Raw genomic sequence first — 25,551 nt, 5'->3', positions numbered from 1 at the left:
GTACAGCACTGAACTGGCAGATCTGGGCTGAGTGGTACAGCACTGAACTGGCTCATCTGGGCTGAGTGTTACAGCACTGAACTGGCAGATCTGGGCTGAGTGGTACAGCACTGAACTGGCAGGTCTGGGCTGAGTGTTACAGCACTGAACTAGCAGATCTGGGCTGAGTGGTACAGCACTGAACTGGGCTGAGTGGTACAGCACTGAACTGGCTCATCTGGGCTGAGTGGTACAGCACTGAACTGGCAGATCTGGGCTGAGTGGTACAGCACTGAACTGGCTCATCTGGGCTGAGTGGTACTCTGGGCTGAGTGTTACAGCACTGAACTGGCTCATCTGGGCTGAGTGGTACAGCACTGAACTAGCAGATCTGGGCTGAGTGGTACAGCACTGAACTGGGCTGAGTGTTACAGCACTGAACTGGCTCATCTGGGCTGAGTGGTACAGCACTGAACTGGCAGATCTGGGCTGAGGGGTACAGCACTGAACTGGCAGATCTGGGCTGAGTGGTACAGCACTAAACTGGAGGGGCTTTTCACTGAATAAAATAACTAATTAATGGGAACTGTGTGAGAGAGAATGTGTACATAGGAGACTGAAGGGGTGTGTGTGTGTGTGTGTGTGTGTATGCAAATGAAAAGTATGTCCAGTGCCTTGAGTAGAACAGTACATCTACTATCTAACCACGTCTGTCTGACAGGACATTTAACATGGAGGGTTGGCCCTGGGGGGGGACAGTCAGTACAGTCTCAACACCCCTCCCTCTCCTTCCCTAACGTCAACAACATTCAACACCCGAGGGGTAAACTACGAAGCAGGATCAATGAGCGAGCCGCCATCCATGTTCATTTAAATCAGACTTTATTCATTGTTTTGTAGAGAACTCAAAACAGATGAAATGGAGGAGAGGAACAGCGAGATAGTAGGTAAATAATATAAACACAGACAAGACAGAGAGATAAAAGATAGGAAGAGGATTGGCGTATTTACAATCATCGGCCCCCCGACCAGAGAGAGAGAGAGAGACAGAAAGGACTCTAGCAGGTCCAGCCAACAGCGTTATTAGTAGATTTCATCAAGCGTTGGATTGTTCACCCACTAACAGGGAACGTGAGCTGGGTTTAGACTGTCGTTAGACAGGGATAGAGGAGGGACAGATAAAGGTCTAGCAGGTCCAGCTAGCAGCGTAACAGCAGTGGGACTAGTAAGGTAAAGATCCCCTGGACTAGACAGTAAGGTCAGGGTAGGGGGCAGGTTACGCTGATCCTAGGTCTGTGTCTCTGAACCAGTGTCAGCTCACACCAGGGCGGTGTCTTAAATAGCACCCTATTCCCTAGATAGTGCACTACTGTTGACCAGGGCCTATAGGGGTAGTGCACTACATAGGGAATAGGGTGCCATTTCAGACACAGATTTATATATTCCAAATGTCACCAGACTAGGCTTGAGTCCCAAATAACACCCTATTCCCTAGATAGTGCACTACTCTTGACCAGGGCCTATAGGGGTAGGGCACTACATAGGGAATAGGGTGCCACGTGGGAGATGTCACCTAGGTCTGCTTCTCTACTCTAAACTCCAGTTTCTGCTACGGTTTCAGTGCAATCTTAAAAAACAGACAGAAGCAGGAATCTGAAAGGTAAAAGAACGATGGCAGCAACAACAACAACAGCAGTGTCCCAGCCTCCTGAAACAATACTGACACTACCTACCATCAGTATGTCCATTAAACTACCCATCCTCTCTGGGAGATTTAATTACTGACACTACCTACCATCAGTATGTCCATTAAACTACCCATCCTCTCTGGGAGATTTAATTACTGACACTACCTACCATCAGTATGTCCATTAAACTAACCATCCTCTCTGGGAGATTTAATTACTGACACTACCTACCATCAGTATGTCCATTAAACTACCCATCCTCTCTGGGAGATTTAATTACTGACACTACCTACCATCAGTATGTCCATTAAACTAACCATCCTCTCTGGGAGATTTAATTACTGACACTACCTACCATCAGTATGTCCATTAAACTAACCATCCTCTCTGGGAGATTTAATTACTGACACTACCTACCATCAGTATGTCCATTAAACTACCCATCCTCTCTGGGAGATTTAATTACTGACACTACCTACCATCAGTATGTCCATTAAACTAACCATCCTCTCTGGGAGATGGAGTTTGATTATATGTTGTATTGTGATGGTATTATATGTGTGGGGGGAGGGGATAATAATATTGCTAGAGGTTTCTGTTCAGTAGTCTTTCCTCGGACTTCAAAAGTAATAATAAGTGACTAGTATCTTAAACACCTCCCTATAGGATCTAGAGACAGACACAGCTGGGGGCCACCTCCATGTGGGGGGGGGGGGGGGGGGGGGGGGGTTCATATGTGTGTGTTGTAATGTTTCAGTGTGGTCTACTCGTGAGCTAAAGCCTTGACCGACGTGGCGACTGACTGCATGCGTGGGAGGATAGGTGGAAAAACACTTCCTGTTGAAAAACAAATCCCGCCAGGTGATTGGTTGGTTAGGTGACAGGTCAGAGGTCAAGGGGGGAGAGGGCGTGTGTAGAGTTGGTCTGAGCAGACTGAGGAAGTACTTCGTTGAAGCTCCTTTTCTTTTACGTTTGATCTACGGGTTTCTCATTTTCTTCTTCTCTCTCGTTCGTCTCATCTCACAGATCCCCTCTTCTCCTCCTCCTCCTTTCTTCCTACTCGTTCTTCTTCTCCTTCTGTTTCAGCAGTTTGTTGATCTCTCTCTTGGCCATGCCAGCGTACTTGCTTATGACGCCATGCTGGTTCAGACCAGGAAGCAGGAGCAGGAAACTCACTGGGAACAAAGGAAACAAGAGTCACTACAGTTGAAATCGGACGTTTACATACACCGTAGCCAAAAACACTTGAACTCAGTTTCACAATTCCTGACATTTAATCCTAGTAAGCATTTATTGTCTTAGTTAGGATCGCCACTTTATTTTAAGAATGTGAAATGTCAGAATAATTAGTAGAGAGAATTATTTATTTCAGCTTTAATTTCTTTCATTACATTCTCAGTGGGACAGAAGTTTACATTCACTCAATTAGTATTTGGTAGCATTGCCTTTAAAATGGTTTAACTTGTGTCAAATGTTTCGGGTAGCCTTCCACAAGCTTCCCACAATAAGTTGGGTGAATTTTGTCCCATTCCTCCTGACAGAGCTGGTGTAACTGAGTCAGGTTTGTAGGCCTCCTTGCTCGCACACACTTTTTCAGTTCTGCCCACACATTTCCTATAGGATTGAGGTCAGGGCTTTGTGATGACCACTCCAATACCTTGACTTTGTTGTCCTTAAGCCGTTTTGCCACAACTTTGGAAGTATGCTTGAGGTCAATGTCCATTCTGAAGACCCATTTGCAACCAAGCTTTAACTTCCTGACTGATGTCTTGAGATGTTGCTTCAATATATCCACATAATTTCCCCTCGTGATGCCATCTATTTATTTTTGAGGTCTTGGCTGATTTCTTTTGATTTTCCCATGTCAAGCAAAGAGGCACTGAGTTTGAAGGTAGGCCTTGAAATACATCCACAGGTACACCTCCAATTGACTCAAATGATGTCAATTAGCCTATCAGAAGCTTCTAAAGCCATGACATAATTTTCTGGAATTTTCCAAGCTGTTTAAAGGCAGTCAACTTAGTGTATGTAAACTTCTGACCCACTGGAATTGTGACACAGTGAATGATAAGTGAAATAATCTGTCTGTAAACAATTGTTGGAAAAATTACTTGTGTCATGCACAAATTTGATGTCCTAACCGACTGGCCAAAACTATAATTTGTTAACAAGAAATTTGTGGACTAACTAAACAGCATACTGCTTAAAGGGCTGTTTTCATTAGTGCATTCTGTAGCAAAACGAGCCTCTCTTATTGGACAAGCTCAGGTCAGTCCCTCCACCACTGTGCAGCTCGGTTCCTAACGGGTCGATTAAAACAATCTACTCCACGTTTAGTGGAACAATGTCTCACCATATATATATAAACAAGTCGGGATTCTGTAGGACAGTTTGTCTGGTGAACTGGGTGAAGAGACTAGGTCTGCCTCCCAAAGGGCACCCTATTCCCTATGTAGTGCACTACTTTTGACCAGAACCCTATGGGGTTCCCCTAATAGGGACTGATCCTATGATATATAACCCTTTCTCTTAGTGGTATTTTACAGTTGCAGGATGACAATGCACTGACTACTGAACAGCTGTCAGCTGGCTATGAGGCCTTGTGCTTGTCTGTTACAGCTACGTAGTCAGCCAAGGTCTCCGGTGATGTTCGGAATATATAGCTAATGCTGGGTCTCGGTCTGAAATGGCACCCTATTCCCTATGTAGTGCACTACTTTTGACCAGAGCCCTATAGAGAATAGGGTGCCATTTGGAACATGTCCAAGGACTTCCGTCACTGTCAACCTTCGTACATCCTTCCTATGTGGTCACTTCTCTAGTGGTGTCGGGTGGTTTTAACTGTCACTGTAATCATTACTATAGCAACAGGAGAAAGCAGGAGAGAGAGCAGCTACAATGTCACACACCAGAATACAACCGATTGTATTTTATTTTATTTATTTAAACTCGACAAGTCAGTTAAGAACAAATTCTTATTTACAATGACGGCCTACCGGGGAACAGCGGGTTAACTGCCTTGTTCAAGGGCAGAACGACATTTTTAGCTCGGGGATTCGATCCAGCAACCTTTCAGTTACTGGCTCAACGCTCTAACCACTAGGCTACCTGATTGGACCTAAATACTCCTGATTGTTTGAACTCAGAACACCAGGACTGTGTGAAATAATGCAGCAATGAGTAAGCTACAGTTGTGGGACCTTTTGGCTGAGTTAGCCATCAGCCCAGGTGGGTTTAGTACAGGTTGGCTGAGTTAGCCATTAGCCCAGGTAGGTTTAGTACAGGTTGGCTGAGTTAGCCATCAGCCCAGGTGGGTTTAGTACAGGTAGGCTGAGTTAGCCATTAGCCCAGGTAGGTTTAGTACAGGTTGGCTGAGTTAGCCATCAGCCCAGGTGGGTTTAGTACAGGTAGGCTGAGTTAGCCATTAGCCCAGGTAGGTTTAGTACAGGTTGGCTGAGTTAGCCATCAGCCCAGGTGGGTTTAGTACAGGTAGGCTGAGTTAGCCATTAGCCCAGGTAGGTTTAGTACAGGTTGGCTGAGTTAGCCATCAGCCCAGGTGGGTTTAGTACAGGTTGGCTGAGTTAGCCATCAGCCCAGGTGGGCTTAGTACAGGTTGGCTGAGTTAGCCATCAGCCCAGGTGGGCTTAGTACAGGTTGGCTGAGTTAGCCATCAGCCCAGGTGGGTTTAGTACAGGTTGGCTGAGTTAGCCATCAGCCCAGGTGGGCTTAGTACAGGTTGGCTGAGTTAGCCATCAGCCCAGGTGGGCTTAGTACAGGTTGGCTGAGTTAGCCATCAGCCCAGGTGGGTTTAGTACAGGTTGGCTGAGTTAGCCATCAGCCCAGGTGGGCTTAGTACAGGTTGGCTGAGTTAGCCATCAGCCCAGGTGGGTTTAGTACAGGTTGGCTGAGTTAGCCATTAGCCCAGGTAGGTTTAGTACAGGTTGGCTGAGTTAGCCATCAGCCCAGGTGGGTTTAGTACAGGTTGGCTGAGTTAGCCATCAGCCCAGGTGGGTTTAGTACAGGTTGGCTGAGTTAGCCATTAGCCCAGGTGGGTTTAGTACAGGTTGGTTGAGTTAGCCATTAGCCCAGGTGGGTTTAGTACAGGTAGGCTGAGTTAGCCATCAGCCCAGGTGGGTTTAGTACAGGTGGGTTTAGTACAGGTAGGCTGAGTTAGAAATTAGCCCAGGTGGGTTTAGTACAGGTTGGTTAGTTACAGGTTGGTACAATGTCTTCAGAAAATATTCATACCCCTGGACTTACTCCACATGTTGTGTTGCATCTACACAAAATATCCCATCATGACAAAGTGAAAACATGTTTTTAGAAATGATAACAAATGTATAAAATGCATCGAATTTGCATAAGTATTCACAACCCTGAGTCAATAGATGTTAGAAGCACCTTTGGTAGTGATTACATCTGTGAGTCTTTCTGGGTGAGTCTCTAAGAGCTGTGAGTCCTTCTGGGTGAGTCTAAGAGCTGTGAGTCTTTCTGGGTGAGTCTCTAAGAGCTGTGAGTCCTTCTGGGTGAGTCTCTAAGAGCTTTTACACACCTGGATTGTACAATATTTGCATATTATTATTTTAAAAATTCTTCAAGCTCTGTCAACTTGGTTGTTAATCATTACTAGGCAAACCATTCAAGTATTGCCATAGATTGTCAAGTAGATTTAAGTCGAAACTGCCACTCGGGAACATTCAACGTCTTCTTATACAGTGTATATTTGGCCTTGTGTTTTAGGTTATTGTCCTGCTGAAAGGTGAATTCATCTCACAGTGTCTGGTGGAACGCAGACTGAACCAGGTTTTCCTCTAGGATTATGCCTGTACTTCGCTCCATTCAGTTCGCCCGAAACAAACATTAAAACTTCATATTCAGGACAAAAAGTGAATTGATTTGCCACATTTTTTTGCACTATCACTTTAGTGGATTGCTGTGAACAGGATGCATGTTATGGAATATTTTTCACTCTGTTGTTTAGGTCAGTTTTCTCCTTTCACAGCCATTAAACTAACGGTTTTAAAGATCACCATGGTAAAAATCCCTGAGTGGTTTCCTTCCTCTCCGGCAACTGAGTTGCCTGAAAGATGCCTGTATCTTTGTAGTGGCTAGGTGTATTGATACGCCATCCGAAGTGTAATTAATAACTTGACCATGCTCAAAAAGGGACATTCAATTACTGCTATTTTGTCTTGTTGTTTTTAGCCATCTACCAATAGGTGCCTTCTTTGCGAGGCATTGCAAAACCTCCTTGTGGTTGAACCAGTGTTTGACTGAGGGACCTGACAAATAACTTTATGTAATATATGAGGTAGTCATTCTAAAATATGTTAAACCCTATTATTGCACACAGAGTGAGTCCATGCAACTTATTATGTGACTCGTTAAGGACATTTTTACTCCTGAACTTATTTAGGCTTGCAATAACAAAGGGGTTGAATAGTTATTCATTAGTAAAAAATAAAATAAAAAAATCAACTTAATTCCACTTTGACATCATGGGGTATAATGTGTTGATCAGAGACACAAAATCTCAATTTAGTCCATTTTAATCCAGTCAAAGGATGTGAATACAGGTACGTTGGTAGGATACAGATGGGTCGGTAGGGTACGGGCACTGTAGGTAGGTCGGTAGGGTACGGGCACTGTAGGTAGGTCGGTAGGGTACGGGCACTGTAGGTAGGTCGGTAGGGTACGGGCACTGTAGGTAGGTCGGTAGGGTACGGGCACTGTAGGTAGGTCGGTAGGGTACAAGTAGGTAGGTAGGGTACAAGTAGGTAGGTAGGTAGGGTACAGGTAGGTAGGGTGTCGGTAGTGTACAGGTAAGTAGGTAAGGTACAAGTAGGGAGGCAGGGTACAAGTAGGTCAGTAGTGTACATGTAGATAAGGTAGATAGGGTGCATGTAGGTAAGTAGGTAGGGTACAGGTACAGGCAGGTAGACAGGTGCTGGTACGTACCGATCAGGTAGGTGAGGAAAAGGTTGTGGACTTGCTGTCCCATCCAGGCCACCGTCACCAGACTGCTGATCACCGACGCAAAGTACTGTGGGAAGACAACCGGAAGTGACATCACTACCCCTTTTCCAAAACAAGACGACAGACCCCTTTTCCAAAACCGACAGACCCCTTTTCCAAAACCGACAGACCCCTTTTCCAAAACCGACAGACCCCTTTACCAAAACCGACAGACCCCTTTACCAAAACAGACAGACCCCTTTTCCAAAACAGACAGACCCCTTTTCCAAAACAGACGACAGAGCTAAAGTGGGTCTCAGTGTGTGTGTACCATCTTGGGTTTCTCCTCCTTGAGCGAGAAGAGTCTTTTCCACCAGCCCAGGATGCGACGCTGAGTCTTCACCAGGTTACCACAGATCTCATGGAAACGCTGCTGCTGCTCTGAAGACCTGGAGAGAGGGAGAAAGAGAGGAGGAGAAAGAGAGAGGAGGAGAGGAAGGAAAAGAGAGGAAGGAGGAGGAGAGTGATATTATTACCATTATATCCAAGACCAGTGGTTTTATTCAGTCAACAGCTATCCCTACATCTCTCCATCCATCTGAACAGGAACACTTGATCAGAACCGGCTCAGCAGAATGAGATGAGTCTATCAATGGGGCCATATGATATCTGATAAGGCAGTTGGGGAAATGCCCTTCATTTCTGCTGAGCCACAACTACCCATTTCAGGCTCAGGTCAGAACATGGGCTGTATATACCCACCCTGTACCCTGTATATACCCACCCTGTACCCTGTATATACCCACCCAGATATACCCACCCCGTACCCCAGATATACCCACCCCGTACCCCAGATATACCCACCCCGTACCCCAGATATACCCACCCCGTACCCCAGATATACCCACCCTGTACCCTGTATATACCCACCCAGATATACCCACCCCGTACCCCAGATATACCCACCCCGTACTCCAGATATACCCACCCACCCTGTACACCAGATAAACCCCCAGGCTCTCACCACTTGTTGGATCCGAAGATGCGGGGTGCTAGGGTAGGCACCAGGTAGTCAGACAGACACAGCAGCATGACAGTGCAGGACAGGCCGGTCAGCACCGAGGGGTCCAGGTAGTAGATCATCCTGGAGAAAAGGAGAGTGGGGGTCAGATGTCTCAATTCCACTGCAAGTCAAAACAAGCGGACACCAGAGAAATGAGGTATTCTATCAAGGGTTCTGAAAAGCTACATTTACTACACCGAACAAAAACAGAAAACGCAATATGCTACAATTAAATATTTTACCGAGTTACAGCTCAAATAAGGAAATCAGTCACTTGAAATACAATGCATTAGGCCCTGTGAAATGGCACGACAATGGGCCTCAATCTCATCACTGCCTCTCGGAGCATTCAAATTGCCCGTCCGATAAAAGGCACTTGTGTTCGTCGTCCGTAGCTTTATGCCTGCCCATTACCCCACCGAGGGGCACTCAGTTCACAATGTTGACATCAGCAAACCGCTCAACCACACGACGCCATACACACGGTCTGCAGTTGTGAAGCCGGTTGGACGTACATCCAAATTCTCTAAAATCACTTTGGAAGCGGCTTATGGTAGAGAAATTAACATTAAATTCTCTAGTAACAGCTCTAGTGGACGTTCCTGCAGTCAGCATGGCAATTGCACGCTCCCTCAAAACAAAATGCCACAGATCTCTAGTTGTGACAAAACTACACTTTTGAGTGGCCTTTTACGTAAAAAAAAAGTGCATGTATGACCCTTATTCACAAATCACAGATGCAAGTTTTTTTCTGGGCAGAAGTGAAGACAGTAAGTAGCCTTGCGTTACAGATTAGAAGTGTAGAAGTGAAAACAGCAGATGGGTGGTGCTGTTGAGACAACTGTGCTCCATTGCGAACTCATTAAGAATGCTTATGCTGCCGGGAACTTGATTGATGAGGAATACCGGGATCTTGCTGCCCACAGCAACTCTGTTGTCATGGAAACATTTGTCCTGATCCAAAAAAAGAACTTGCTGACAACTCCATTTGAGCTGGACCAAATGGGACAGTGATCCATTTGAGCTGGACCAAATGGGACAGTGATCCATTTCAGCTGGACCAAATGGGACAGTTATCCGACAAGTAAGTAGCTAAACTTTACATTTATTGAATGATCTCTGATCATTAACCCCTATGAGCGGGATGGTTGTGGGTTGTTGTTTTTATACCAGCCCAAACACAGTGGATATATGTTTTCACATCAAACCACAATATTTTGTTGGCATATTTTATCAGAATAGAATATATTAGGCCTACACATTGAACTGGAAATATCAAAATATACACTGGTTTTCAGGAAGCAGAAGACTCACAGGACTTGTGAAAGTTCCAGGTATGTCCTGCACCCAAGCCTGTGATGTGTGTGTCAGGTTAGGTACTGTGAAAGTCCCAGGTATGTCCTGCACCCAAGCCTGTGATGTGTGTGTCAGGTTAGGTACTGTGAAGTGAAAGTCCCAGGTATGTCCTGCGACCAAGCCTGTGATGTGTGTGTCAGGTTAGGTACTGTGAAGTGAAAGTCCCAGGTATGTCCTGCGACCAAGTATGTGATGTGTGTGTGTCAGGTTAGGTACTGTGACTGCAAAAATAAAGGATATCAATGCAAAAGGACCAATAAAGTATTGTTACTTTTATAATATATATATTTTTGTGTTGAAAAAAAATAACATTCAACCTCCACCCACCCAGAGAGAAAAGTGAAGACACTTGGTTGCATATTAAAAAATAAAACACTTAGTATACAACACAACGTCAGTAACTGTTGTATGTGCTTCCCAAAAGTCCGTGTGGCTACGTTCATCCTGGAGTGGTCTTCTAACCAGGCCCTCGTTCTCAGGTCTCTCCTCTGTAACAGTGTTTAAGTGGGACATTAGGTTTGGGCAGGTGGGATGAAGGATCCCTGTAAACCACTGGTGGATCCTGTCACCAGTCCAGCACCTGGTCAACCAGGTTCTACCGGGACTGTTTTAGTTAATAGATGTATTGTTGTCATCCACTGTTTTAGTTAATAGATGTGTTGTTGTCATCCACTGCTTGGGCTGTTTTAGTTAATAGATGTGTTGTTGTCATCCACTGCTTGGGCTGTTTTAGTTAATAGATGTGTTGTTGTCATCCACTGCTTGGGCTGTTTTAGTTAATAGATGTGTTGTCATCCACTGCTTGGGCTGTTTTAGTTAATAGATGTGTTGTCATCCACTGCTTGGGCTGTTTTAGTTAATAGATGTGTTGTTGTCATCCACTGCTTGGGCTGTTTTAGTTAATAGATGTGTTGTTGTCATCCACTGCTTGGGCTGTTTTAGTTAATAGATGTGTTGTTGTCATCCACTGCTTGGGCTGTTTTAGTTAATAGATGTGTTGTTGTCATCCACTGCTTGGGCTGTTTTAGTTAATAGATGTGTTGTCATCCACTGCTTGGGCTGTTTTAGTTAATAGATGTGTTGTCATCCACTGTTTTAGTTAATAGATGTGTTGTCATCCACTGCTTTAGTTAATAGATGTGTTGTCATCCACTGTTTTAGTTAATAGATGTGTTGTCATCCACTGCTTGGGCTGTTTTAGTTAATAGATGTGTTGTCATCCACTGTTTTAGTTAATAGATGTGTTGTCATCCACTGCTTTAGTTAATAGATGTGTTGTCATCCACTGTTTTAGTTAATAGATGTGTTGTCATCCACTGTTTTAGTTAATAGATGTGTTGTCATCCACTGCTTTAGTTAATAGATGTGTTGTCATCCACTGTTTTAGTTAATAGATGTGTTGTCATCCACTGTTTTAGTTAATAGATGTGTTGTCATCCACTGCTTTAGTTAATAGATGTGTTGTCATCCACTGTTTTAGTTAATAGATGTGTTGTCATCCACTGCTTTAGTTAATAGATGTGTTGTCATCCACTGTTTTAGTTAATAGATGTGTTGTCATCCACTGTTTTAGTTAATAGATGTGTTGTCATCCACTGCTTTAGTTAATAGATGTGTTGTCATCCACTGTTTTAGTTAATAGATGTGTTGTCATCCACTGCTTGGGCTGTTTTAGTTAATAGATGTGTTGTCATCCACTGCTTGGGCTGTTTTAGTTAATAGATGTGTTGTCATCCACTGTTTTAGTTAATAGATGTGTTGTCATCCACTGCTTGGGCTGTTTTGGGAAGACAGCCTTTAGTAAGTGTTTCTCACCTACACAATGAATCCAGAGTGCAGTTAGACATGTTTATATGGTAAACGCACACACTAAATGATTGAAGTTTGGGTTTCACCAAATACAGGTAGAGTAGCTGACGCAACAGGAAAGGTGGTAGTTTATATGACACTAGACCATGTCTTCAAAGTGATGTAATGCCTGGTCCATTTTATAATAGGAGGCATCAAGTCAAATCAGGTTGATCCATTCCTTCAACTCCTTTACGTACCAGTCCCTGGCAACTTCTTTACGTACCAGTCCCTGGCAACTTCTTTACGTACCAGTCCCTGGCAACTTCTTTACGTACCAGTCCCTGGCAACTTCTTTACGTACCAGTCCCTGGCAACTTCTTTACGTACCAGTCCCTGGCAACTTCTTTACGTACCAGTCCCTGGCAACTTCTTTACGTACCAGTCCCTGGCAACTTCTTTACGTACCAGTCCCTGGCAACTTCTTTACGTACCAGTCCCTGGCAACTTCTTTACGTACCAGTCCCTGGCAACTTCTTTACGTACCAGTCCCTGGCAACTTCTTTACGTACCAGTCCCTGGCAACTTCTTTACGTACCAGTCCCTGGCAACTTCTTTACATACCAGTGCCTGGCAACTTCTTTACGTACCAGTCACTGGCACTTCCTTGCCCACATTTTCAAAACGCCAAATACTGACAAAGATTATTTCAGTATACATTTTTTGAAAGCTGTTTTACTTTAATTAAAATAATGAAGTCGTACCTTGCTTCTTAAGGAGCCGAGCCAAAAATCCATCCATAGAACCGTGGAGGCAATTATTTTATATAAAAAGACTTAGTCATTCATTACCCAGTACTTGTCTCCTAGTCATATTAGCAACACATCCTAGTTGTTGAAAATAGATTCCCCCTCTAGGTTTCTAATGGAAATGTTCATCTCCGTCACATATAGAACCGCTCGTATTGGGTGAGCTGTTCAGAACGGTGTTGTCCTGAGATTTACATGTTGGTGAATGTCGTCCTGAGATGTACATGTTGGTGAATGTCGTCCTGAGATGTACATGTTGGTGAATGTTTGAAAATGGGTTTCATTACAGTGTTCAATACCAGGCTACAGCCTTTTGACTGGAAGGTGATTGGCTTGATATTGTTGCATGTTTCCATTAAGCACTTAATGAAACATGTCCTTTCCTTGTATGCACACATAGTGTTTTTGTGGTTCCTGGAGCCAGGTATTATGGGTAATATGCCCCAGGTGGTTCCTGGAGCCAGGTATTATGGGTAATATGCCCCAGGTGGTTCCTGGAGCCAGGTATTATGGGCAATAATGTTAAGCCAATGGGGCTAAAAGTAATTATGTTGTTAGGATAATCATAGCCATAATGGACAGGTGAGGCGGGGGTTATGAATACACAACAGACCAGACTGACTACTTGCAACCTAATTAGGCCTACGCCAGGGGGTGCCTGGGACCATGCATTCCACGCTAATAGGCCTATGCCAGGGGGTGCCTGGGACCATGCATTCCACGCTAATAGGCCTACGCCAGGGGGTGCCTGGGACCATGCATTCCACGCTAATAGGCCTACACCAGGGGGTTCCTGGGACCATGCATTCCACGCTAATAGGCTTACACCAGGGGGTTCCTGGGACCATGCATTCCACGCTAATAGGCCTACACCAGGGGGTTCCTGGGACCATGCATTCCACGGTAATAGGCCTACACCAGGGGGTCCCTGGGACCATGCATTCCAACCTAATAGGCCTACACCAGGGGGTCCCTGGGACCATGCATTCCAACCTAATAGGCCTACACCAGGGGGTTCCTGGGACCATGCATTCCACCCTAATAGGCCTACACCAGGGGGTTCCTGGGACCATGCATTCCACGGTAATAGGCCTACACCAGGGAGTTCCTGGGACCATGCATTCCATGCAAGGCTATAGAGTTGTTAAAAGCATGAAATGTTGCCATGCAAATAAACGACGGCTAGCCAACACAGACATTATAGATTGATAAGTAGACAAGATCCTAAATAATTTAAATGCAAAACCTTTTATTTTAATTCTGTATATTCTGCAATGTAAGATGACACAATTACTATCTGTTATCTCCTTCAACCCCGTGTCATAAAGACAGGACACATCTGCTAACTGGCTGTCTACAATGATATGGTGCAACGGTTACAACACAATAAGATCCACTCAAACTGCAATGAAGAAACGACATACCTCAGCAGCACCCTCCATTTTGGAGCAACGCCATATCCAGCCCACGAGAATACAGAAGCTAGAGCTGTCAGAGTTCTACGTGTTCCCCCACATGATAATACAGAAGCTAGAGCTGTCAGAGTTCTACGTGTTCCCCCACATGATAATACAGAAGCTAGAGTTGTCAGAGTTCTACGTGTTCCCCCACATGATAATACAGAAGCTAGAGCTGTCAGAGTTCTACGTGTTCCCCCACATGATAATACAGAAGCTAGAGCTGTCAGAGTTCTACGTGTTCCCCCACATGATAATACAGAAGCTAGAGTTGTCAGAGTTCTACGTGTTCCCCCACATGAGAATACAGAAGCAAGAGTTGTCAGAGTTCTACGTGTTCCCCCACATGAGAATACAGAAGCAAGAGTTGTCAGAGTTCCACGTGTTCCTCCACATGAGAATACAGAAGCAAGAGTTGTCAGAGTTCTACGTGTTCCCCCACATGAGAATACAGAAGCTAGAGCTGTCAGAGTTCTACGTGTTCCCCCACATGATAATACAGAAGCTAGAGTTGTCAGAGTTCTACGTGTTCCCCCACATGAGAATACAGAAGCAAGAGTTGTCAGAGTTCTACGTGTTCCCCCACATGAGAATACAGAAGCTAGAGCTGTCAGAGTTCTACGTGTTCCCCCACATGAGAATACAGAAGCAAGAGTTGTCAGAGTTCTACGTGTTCCCCCACATGAGAATACAGAAGCAAGAGTTGTCAGAGTTCTACGTGTTCCCCCACACGAGAATACAGAAGCTAGAGCTGTCAGAGTTCTACGTGTTCCCCCCCAGCATTTCTGAATTGTAGTCATCGTCGTTGATGAAGTTCTTAGGCTACTACACACGTCTGTATCGGTCTCTTCCAAGAAGGAAAACAGTGACATTTTGTTCCTTCTTAAAGCCACGGACTGAAAACACACATGCACAGCTGTTACCCATCTCCACTGTTATTGCAGTCGGCCACATAAAATAATACCGATCACTTTAGGAGGAAAAGAACACACTTCCTGTCTCAAAACCTATAATACTTTTAATTATAAATAAATAAATATATATATATATATATATATATATATATATATATATATAATTTTTTTTCAAAGAGCTCATTTGGCCATATGCTTTCAATAAAACAAAAGAATTTGTCCACAATTCCCAGGTTTCTCAATCGCCCTGACTAACGGAGCAGAGCTAGTGCACAACGGAACGCCACGAGTCACATGACCCTTTTATTTTGGCCTCTTTCCAGTCCTAGACCCCAGGGAGAGAAGGCAAAGTCCACCTAACTAGTTCATGTATGGAATCACTTGGGAAATGTAGAATTTTAGGTTAACTTACCCTTTAAAAAGTGATAAATATGTCAAGACAAAATGTGTATGTAGAATAGCACGCCCCATAGCAAAATGTGAAGTAGGAAGTTAGCAAAATGTGATGTAGGAAGTTAGCTGGCTTCCTTGCATCAACACATTTAGCTATGGGGCAGAGAAATACGCACTTAGGGAGCCTTTCACTTATACTGTGTTTTCAAAATACCCCATCAAGAGAGGCATAATATGTCAAACTGTGGAACTGCAGGAAATGCATTTTAAAATGCGAAGAAGATTCTGGAGGACCTGGAGCTGCTTGCTTGTCAAGAAATCTAACATCCCTTATTGATTAAATAGAGCTCAATATTTATTACATGTTTGATTTAACTAGGCAAGTCGGTTAAAAACAAATTCTTATTTTCAATGACGGCCTAGGAACAGTGGGTTAACTGCCTTGTTCAGGGGCAGAACGACAGATTTGTACCTTGTCAGCTCGGGGAATTCAATCCAGCAACCTTTCAGTTTCTGGCCCAATGCTCTAACCACTAGGCTACCCTGCCTCTAACCACTAGGCTACCCTGCCTCTAACCACTAGGCTACCCTGCCTCTAACCACTAGGCTACCCTGCCTCTAACCACTAGGCTACCCTGCCTCTAACCACTAGGCTACCCTGCCTCTAACCACTAGGCTACCCTGCCGCCCCTACACTCTAACCACTAGGCGACCCTGCCACCTCAAAATATCAACTGTATGGTGGCAAGAGCACACAACTGCTTCCACAGCCGAGTGCCGTGTGGAAAGAGACGCGTTCCAATGAGCCCAGTCACTGGACAACATGTCAAAATGCAATCTGGGAAAAGACAACCGTTTTGATGGTAATGACTGAAAAGAGGATCCAAGCTATCCACTGCTGTATGATCTATTCCTCAACTCCAATTGGCAGTGTTTCACAACAGGAGTGTCCGGCATGACAAAGACAAGGAACAGCATCAGCCATTCAAATGCATAAAGGGTTGGCCTACATCCTCTTTAACAATGTACACAGTTAAAATATTTATACAACTTTTAAAAAATCGGATAATTTGGTAAAAAAGCTGCCTCATGCTACAGAAACAGGGGATTGGGTTCCTGTCTTGTGCTGTTCTGGCTCGTACTAGGCTACTTAACTAAACTCGGTCTCTGTGTGGGCGTGCCTGTCCACCGTGTGTCTGTCTTCTCTCTGTGTGGTGTTCTGTGATAACGCTGACTGTAACCCCCTGCTGGAGCCACCATGCTGATTGTGATTACCCATGATTAAAATTCTGCCTAAATAACTTTCTCCTGTGATCTCGCCCACGAGCCTGTAGTTGTCACTTGGTACTGGCCCGGTGTGCTACTGGCAAATTTACCTGAATGTCAAGCCCTGGTGTGTGTGTGAGCGAGGCCAGGTGTGCTAGAGACAGAACAGCTGTGTGTGAGAGCGTGACAGGACAGCTGTGTGTATGAGAGCGTGACAGGACAGCTGTATGTATCGTGTGTGTGAGAGTGTGTGACAGGACAGCTGTGTGTATCGTGTGTGTGTGTGAGATAGTGTGACAGGACAGCTGTGTGTATCGTGTGTGTGTGAGAGCGTGACAAGACAGCTGTATGCATCGTGTGTGTGTGTGTGAGAGCGTGACAGTAGAGCTGTATGCATTGTGTGTGTGAGTACTACTCACATGAAGACCAGTGTGGTGGCTGCCATCAGGGCTGTATGTGTGTGTGTGTACTACTCACATGAAGACCAGTGTGGTGGCTGCCATCAGGGCTGTGTGTGTGTGTGTGTGAGTACTACTCACATGAAGACCAGTGTGGTGGCTGCCATCAGGGCTGTGTGTGTGTGTGTGTGAGTACTACTCACATGAAGACCAGTGTGGTGGCTGCCATCAGGGCTGTGTGTGTGTGTGAGTACTACTCACATGAAGACCAGTGTGGTGGCTGCCATCAGGGCTGTGTGTGTGTGTGTGTGAGTACTACTCACATGAAGACCAGTGTGGTGGCTGCCATCAGGGCTGTGTGTGTGTGTGTGTGAGTACTACTCACATGAAGACCAGTGTGGTGGCTGCCATCAGGGCTCCAGGGAACCATGGTTTCTTCCAACGCAGGACCTGGTCCCCAGCCAGGATCACCTCTCCCCAGCCCTGCAGCTGCTCCTCCAGCTGGGCCGTCTCCTGGGCCTGGAACACAGACACCGACCGAGACACACGCCAGAGACAGAGGTTAGGAAGTAGCCGTGGACGAGCCAGAATGGTCCACGAGACAGGAGCCCATCTCCTGTTTCTGAAGAGTGAGGCAGCTTGATCTACCAGTACACCTCCTGGACAGGACACTAGTCTATTGCAGAGCCAGGTGTTAACCTCCTGGACAGGACGCTAGTCTATTGCAGAGCCAGGTGTTAACCTCCTGGACAGGACACTAGTCTATTGCAGAGCCAGGTGTTAACCTCCTGGACAGGACACTAGTCTATTGCAGAGCCAGGTGTTAACCTCCTGGACAGGACACTAGTCTATTGCAGAGCCAGGTGTTAACCTCCTGGACAGGACACTAGTCTATTGCAGAGCCAGGTGTTAACCTCCTGGACAGGACACTAGTCTATTGCAGAGCCAGGTGTTAACCTCCTGGACAGGACACTAGTCTATTGCAGAGCCAGGTGTTAACCTCCTGGACAGGACACTAGTCTATTGTAGAGCCAGGTGTTAACCTCCTGGACAGGACACTAGTCTATTGCAGAGCCAGGTGTTAACCTCCTGGACAGGACACTAGTCTATTGCAGAGCCAGGTGTTAACCTCCTGGACAGGACACTAGTCTATTGCAGAGCCAGGTGTTAACCTCCTGGACAGGACACTAGTCTATTGCAGAGCCAGGTGTTAACCTCCTGGACAGGACACTAGTCTATTGCAGAGCCAGGTGTTAACCTCCTGGACAGGACACTAGTCTATTACAGAGCCAGGTGTTAACCTCCTGGACAGGACACTAGTCTATTACAGAGCCAGGTGTTAACCTCCTGGACAGGACACTAGTATATTACAGAGTCACCTGGACAGGACACTAGTCTATTGTAGAGCCAGGTGTTAACCTCCTGGACAGGACACTAGTATATTACAGAGTCACCTGGACAGGACACTAGTCTATTGTAGAGTCAGGTGTTAACCTCCTGGACAGGACACTAGTCTATTACAGAGCCAGGTGTTAACCTCCTGGACAGGACACTAGTCTATTGCAGAGCCAGGTGTTAACCTCCTGGACAGGACACTAGTCTATTACAGAGCCAGGTGTTGAGCGTTGTTTCAATACATACACAAATCCCCGGCTCCCAACATGGCAAAGTAGCAATTTGACCAGCCTGATTCATTTTTAATTCACCTTTATTTAACCAGGTAGGCCCAGTTACAACTGCGACCTGGCCAAGATAAAGCAAAGCAGTGCGACACAGACAACAGTTACACATGGGATAAACAAACGTACAGTCAATAACACAATAGAAAATCTATATACAGTGTGTGCAAATGGAGTAAGGAGGTAAGGCAATAAATAGGCCATGGCAGTAGTCCCCCCCCCCCCCCCCCAAGGTGTGTGAAAACGCAGCCTGATAACGGGTCAGGTTGACAAGGACTCAAGATGCACTGGTGCACTCAGAAGAAAAGCCATCTAACTCTCAGTCCAGACAACGCTGAACTCCAATTCACATATAGTTAACAGTTTAGCCTGTTCATCTAAGGAGCTAGGCTGAGTCCCAAATGGCACTCTATTCCCTATAGGACTCTGGTTAATGAAGTGCACTATATAGGGACTAGGGTGCCATTTAGACGTATCGGACTGCACCACAGAAATACCACTGTTTAATGGCTTGCTAATACCTTAAGCCCTGCTGACTTCCAAACATCCCTCTACTACTATCAGTTGGCGGCTGTGCAGAGCCACAGGGCCGAAGGGTTGAGGAAAACAGAGGTGTCATTGTGAATGGTCTGGGGAAGTGAAATAATCCCACGTTGTGCCGGCACCACAAAGACCCATCTTCATACAGACATCTCTATTCCACTGAACACCATGTCGTCTCATGACCCACAGCCAGCCAGGAAAAGGCATAGCTATTAACGTTACAGACTTGTTTTGCCACACAGATCATCATCATCGTGATCCATCCTAGTTGTCAGTTGATCCTCTGTGGTAGGTTTTGTTCGGTGGATGAATGTAATCAACGATAGACGAGGCCTGACTGCAGCATCTGAGAGCTGTCGTTAAGCTGACACAGCACGATTTAACTGAAGACAGTTTCAACCTGATTCTAGTGTTCCATCGCGGTTCCCAAACCTTCTCCCACTCAGGCTCCCCTTCCAGCATTGGGGAGCACCCCCCTGCACATCTATTTCTATGGCCACAAACTGTTTACGCCCCTCTTGTTGCTAGACAATTTATTTTTGCAGTTTTAAAAAGCTTATTTCCTGCAGTTCTACAAAAACAAAAAATCGTGGTGTAGTGAGAAAATTCAGTTTTGAAGCCAATTTTCTTTCAATTCCATACATTTTGCCATGGCTAATGTGTATTCATGTGATATTTGAGTGACTAACATTAACACAATCTATAAGCAAAAAAAGGACATTAGTTATAAGTGGCAGGTAACCCAGTAGTTAGTGCGTAGGGCCAGTAACTGAAAGGTTGCTGGATCGAATCCCCGAGCTGACAAGGTAAAAATCTGTCATTCTGCCCCTGAACAAGGCAGTTAACACACGGTTCCCAGTAGGCCGTCATTGTAAACAAGAATGTGTTCTTTAACTGACATGCCTAGTTAAATAAAAGGTTAAAAAATAAATATCTCTAAGAAATGCAATGACTGACAATAGAAAAACTGATGCACTACCCAATTTCAAAACAATCCAGATTAACCTGGACTGAGTTTCAGTTTGGGAACCACTGCTCGAGAATGTAGTGAAATACAGATCAATTCAAGCGGGCAATAGATCACGCTCTCCGTAGCCGATGTGAGCAAGACCAATAAAACAGGTCAACCTTCACAAGGCCACGGGGGGCCAGACGGATTACCAGGACGTGGGTACTCTAAGGATGCAAGGACCAACTGACAAGTGTCTCCACTGACATTTTTCAACCTCTCCCTGAACGAGTCTGTAATAGCTACACGTTTCAAGCAGACCACCATAGTACCTGTGCCCAAGAAAGCGAAGGTTACCTGCCTAAATGATTACCACCCCGTAGCGCTCATGTAGGTAGCGATGAAGTGCTTTGAAAGGGCTGGTCAAGGCTCACAACACCATCATCCCAGAAACCCTAGACCCACAATTCACAAAACACCCCAACAGATCCACAGATGATTGCTCTCCACACTGCCTTTTCACACCTGGACAAAAGGAACACCTATGTGAGAATGATGCACACTGCCCTAACCCATCTGGACAAGAGGAATACCGACGTGAGAATGCTGTTTATCTACTACAGCTCAGCATTTAACACCATAGTACCCTCCAAACTTGTCATCAAGCTCGAGACCCTGGGTATCCCCGCTATCATCCAGAAGGCGAGGCCAGTACAGGTGCATCAAAGCAGGGACCGAGAGACTGAAAAACAGCTTCTATCTCAAGGCCATCAGACTGTTAAACAGCCATCGCTAACATTGAGTGGCTGCTGCCAACATACTGACTCAACTCCAGCCACTTTAATAATGGAAAAATGTATGTAATAAATGTATCACTAGCCACTTTAAACAATGCCACTTTTATATAATGTTTACATACCCTACATTACTCATCTCATATGTATATACTGTACTCTACCATCTACTGCATCTTGCCGTTCTATACCATCAGTCAATATACACACACACATACATACATACATACATACATACATACATACATACATACATACATATATACACATATACACATATACACATATACATACATATTCTTATTCATTCCTTTACACGTGTGTATTAGGTAATTGTTATGTTGGACATTACTGCATTGGACATTACTGCATTGGACATTACTGCATTGGACATTACTGCATTGGACATTACTGCATTGGACATTACTGCATTGGACATTACTGCATTGTCAGAACTAGAAGCACAAAAGTTTCACAACACTCGCATTAACATCTGCTATGTGACAAATAACATTTGATTTGTTCATTGACTACAGCTCAACACCATAGTGCCCACGAAGCGCATCACTAAGCTAATGACCCTGGGACTAAACACCTCCCTCTGCAACTGGATCCTGGACTTCCTGACAGGCCGCCCCCAGGTTGTAAGGCTGGGCAACAATACATCTGCCACGTTGATCCTCAACACGGGGGCCCCTCAGAGATACGTGTTTAGTCCCCTCCCAGTTTCCATGTTCACCCACGACTGCGTGGCCAAGCACGATTCCAGCACCATCATTAAGTTTTCTAACGACACAACAGTGGCAGGCCTGATCACCGACAACAATGAAAGCCTATAGGGAGGTCAGAGACCTGGCAGTGTGGTGCCAGGACAACAACCACTCCCTCAATGTGAGCATGACAAAGGAGCTGATCGTGGACTACAGGAAAAGTAGGACCGAGCACGCCCCCATTCACATCAACGGGGCTGTAGTGGAGCAGATTGAGAGCTTCAAGTGTCCACATCACCAACAAATGATCATAGTCCAAACACACCAAGACAGTCCTGAAGAGGGCACAACAATGCATTTCCCCCCTCAGGAGACTGAAAAGATATGGCATGGGTCCCCAGATCCTCAAGATCTGCTGCACCATCGTGAGCATGGTGACTGGTTGCATCACTGCCTGGTACGGCAACTGCTCGGCATCCAACCGTAAGGCGCTACAGAGGGTAGCGCGCACGGCCCAGTACGTCACTGGGGCCAAGCTTCCTGGCATCCAGGACCTATATACTAGGCTGTGTCAGAGGAAGGCCCTCCAAAAATTGTCAAAGACTACAGTCATCCAAGTAATAGACTGCATTGTTGGTTTAGGGCTTGTAGTAAGTAGTTCTCTTTAGCCCATGTTATTATGAATCATTAGATTGTTCTCTACAAGATTACAAATGTAATATGCTTGTACTTAACAGTGTTGATTAAATGAGAACGTTAGTTTGTTGTGACCTTCGCCCAGCTCTAGGATGCATCTCGTCCATATTTCAGCATTTGTAGATGGTAACATTATGATGCGTTTCTGCGCTTTGGATGACTGATACCCTCATCATTTTCATCTTCCAGATCAGTGGCTTTCTATTCCTCTAACCCCAAGCAATCAATGTTGCAAGGGGCCGTTTCTATGGCAATTTATACAACGGGCGGATCAGATCCTGAATGCTGATTGGTTAAAACAGCATTCCAGCCTGTGTCTACCTCACAAATTACCACCTGCTAAATCTTCGACGTTAAAATGCCTATTTGTATCGGGACTATACATTGTGGAAGGATGAAATTGTATAACTAAATTAATCAAGATAACGTTAATGAAAATATGTCAAGCATTATTTGAATATTTCCTAACCCGTTTATAAATGCCCTCGAAGGCGGTGTTTGGAGGAAAGTATTTGACTGACGGGGAGATTTGCGGCACACCACCTGCCCTCGACTACAAGCATTTCGCTATCCTCGCAATAACATCTGCTAACCATGTGTATGTGACCAATAAAATGTGATTTTATCTCGGGCCTAACACCACCAGTGCCAATATATCCTTCAAACAGTCTTCTCGGGCATTATCATTTAATTTAAAAAAGGTTAGACTCAGAACTGCACAATGAAAACTGGTAGACTTTTTTATATATATACTGAAATTCAGGCTTAACGTTCATTAATATATAGGCTCAACTTTGTTTTGTATTCCCCGGATTTCGTTTAGAACAGGTCAGTGTTATTACACCTTCTAAGTTACCAGTCGACGTTCAAATGTATCGCCGTTCAGCCCTCGGTCCGAGCAGCGACCACTTCTGACCATGGTCTTAATTACACTAGTCACTCTAACCATGCTTCATTATTGAGTAAATCGTCTAACTTTTACACCAAATATATAAATTAGTCATCTTTCGGTGACTAATCAAATAGTTAAGGTAACAAATTTTGTAATTTCAAAGGGGATGTTAAATAAATGTCACAAGATCCAAATTAGCCAGACATGGGCTCTCTCGGCTTGTCAGCTGAACGTGTCACATGTAAAATAACCTTACGGACAGCCGCTGTGTTGGCTAGCCAGCCAAATAAACACCTTTCCCCAATTAGCCGTATCATGCGAGAACAGCTAGTTAGCCGAGCAATAATGTTAGCTATAAGGCCAATATTAGACTGCATAACGTTAATTGTTAAGTGTAGATAATGTTAACGGCCTATGTAAAATGATACATAGGCCGTCTAACAAACCATGTATTGTATGGCTTGGGTAATTTGCTCAGATGGTCAGATTAATGATTTAATTTGTTGGGCACGGTTCTCATTTTCACTAATCCTCCTTCGCTAGCATAGCTGGTTAATTGTTAGCATTTCGAAGGCCGTTGTTGACAAGCGAACGACAGCAGTCAAGCAACACCACGACGTTAACGTTACCTAATTCAGGAACAAAAGCTTGTCAAGTCGAAAGTGGGATAACGTTACTTACGAGTACGTTGGCGCTTTTGTTGTCTCCCTCTGCCATAGCTAGCGGTTGTTTAAGTTTTCGGTGATGTTTTAAAGGCAAATTTAAAACGACCCAGGGGCGCAGCAGACGCTTCCCTCTCTTCTTTGTGGATTTTGCAGTTCACAAACCAACCGTTGGATGCCCGGAAGGATGGACTTACGAACAACGTCATGGCTAAAGGCTTTATGGGTAATGTAGTTCACGCCCCCTTTCCTCGGCATTGCCCAAAATAAAATGACTTGGCTGACATTTACGACCCAAATTCATTTTAAATCAATAAACCGTTTGTTTAGCAGGAGGAAACTCCTACCACAAGGAAATTAGAAGAATGAGCAATAATTGAATTGGTGAACCTCTGACCAATTTCACAAATCACTTGATTGATTAGATTTAGCTTCAATGGAATTGGATGATTAATTTAATATCAGTCAGGCGTTTGGACCACTGCTGAAGTCTTCAGGGCTCTCTGTGTTACATTTCCCCCTCACGGACTGGATATAGATTGGCTGATAAACTGGTGAATGAGCTCACTGGGCTATAACCATTACTGGATAGTCTGAAGTGAATTCCTTTCCTTGGCCAAGTCCCAAACTGTACCCTATTCCCCTGGTCAAAAGTCTGGCACACAACAGTTGTCTCTTTTAGACCACTGAAAACCATTAGCCAGCTTTCTCCAGCATTCCGTTTTCCACATCAGTGTAAATTCCAGATTGTTAAAAAACAGTGTGGCTTCTCATCCAAAGCAGCGAAGTACATGCACATTTCAGTCTTTGTAGTTATGAGAGTATGGGACGTAGAGAGTATGGGACGTAGAGAGTATGGGACGTAGAGTATGGGACGTAGAGTATGGGACGTAGAGAGTATGGGACGTAGAGTATGGGACGTAGAGTATGGGACGTAGAGAGTATGGGACGTAGAGTATGGGACGTAGAGAGTATGGGACGGAGAAAAACAATGGAAAAGTGTACAGAGGGGAGAGTCCTAAAAATCTGTATGTTCTTCCATTATCTATGTACATATGTACATGTTCAGTTTACAGTATCAATCTTTCCACCTGGAGAAAGAATTCTAGAATAAAACTTACTGTATTTTCATTGGCATCACCGTACAAGAATGAAAAATATCAGCCAGCAAATCAACATTAAAAAATATATAGTTTCACAAAAATACATGGGACACCCGAGTGGCACAGCGGTCTAAGACCCTGCATCTCAGTGCTAGAGGCGTCACTACAGACCCTGGTTCGAATCCAGGCTGTATCACAGCGGTCTAAGACCCTGCATCTCAGTGCTAGAGGCGTCACTACAGACCCTGGTTCGAATCCAGGCTGTATCACAGCGATCTAAGGCCCTGCATCTCAGTGCTAGAGGCGTCACTACAGACCCTGGTTCGAATCCAGGCTGTATCACAGCGGTCTAAGACCCTGCATCTCAGTGCTAGAGGCGTCACTACAGACACCCTGGTTCGAATCCAGGCTGTATCACAACCGGCCGTGATTCGGAGTCTCATAGGGCGGCACACAA

General features: G+C 44.9%; 1 protein-coding gene across 3 annotated transcripts; it reads right to left on the bottom strand.

Moving 5' to 3' along the window:
• Positions 1–838: 838 nt before the first annotated feature.
• LOC118936389 (ADP-ribosylation factor-like protein 6-interacting protein 1) lies at positions 839–24,175 on the bottom strand. 3 transcript variants are annotated; one of them, XR_005035674.1, is made up of 7 exons: positions 24,011–24,175; positions 17,452–17,585; positions 8,647–8,766; positions 7,954–8,071; positions 7,626–7,710; positions 1,771–2,842; positions 839–1,708 (listed from the first exon to the last, which is right to left on the bottom strand). XR_005035674.1 is itself a non-coding variant. In XM_036942083.1 (6 exons), exons 1-6 carry the CDS (start codon positions 24,044–24,046, stop codon positions 2,724–2,726), a joined length of 612 nt encoding a protein of 203 aa, XP_036797978.1. In that variant the 5' UTR covers positions 24,047–24,175; the 3' UTR covers positions 843–2,723. The 3 variants fall into 3 exon arrangements, 1 of the variants encoding a protein (XP_036797978.1); XR_005035675.1 differs by having other exon boundaries at positions 2,143–2,842; XM_036942083.1 differs by having other exon boundaries at positions 843–2,842.
• Positions 24,176–25,551: the final 1,376 nt, after the last annotated feature.

Source organism: Oncorhynchus mykiss, chromosome 13, assembly GCF_013265735.2.
Source record: "Oncorhynchus mykiss isolate Arlee chromosome 13, USDA_OmykA_1.1, whole genome shotgun sequence".
NCBI lineage: Eukaryota > Metazoa > Chordata > Actinopteri > Salmoniformes > Salmonidae > Oncorhynchus > Oncorhynchus mykiss.
The sequence above is the reverse complement of the archived record's forward strand: the minus strand, read 5'-3'. Positions and strand labels throughout refer to the sequence as shown.

Bases quoted from the DNA above. Each gene is read 5' to 3' on its own strand.
- LOC118936389 (XM_036942083.1), bottom strand. From the start codon at position 24,046: ATGGCAGAGGGAGACAACAAAAGCGCCAACGTACTC. The intron at 17,586-24,010 runs GTAAGTAACGTT...TCTGTGTTCCAG, and splicing joins ACAAAAGCGCCAACGTACTC to GCCCAGGAGACGGCCCAGCT. The intron at 7,711-7,953 runs GTACACACACAC...GTCTTCCCACAG, and splicing joins AGGAGGAGAAACCCAAGATG to TACTTTGCGTCGGTGATCAG.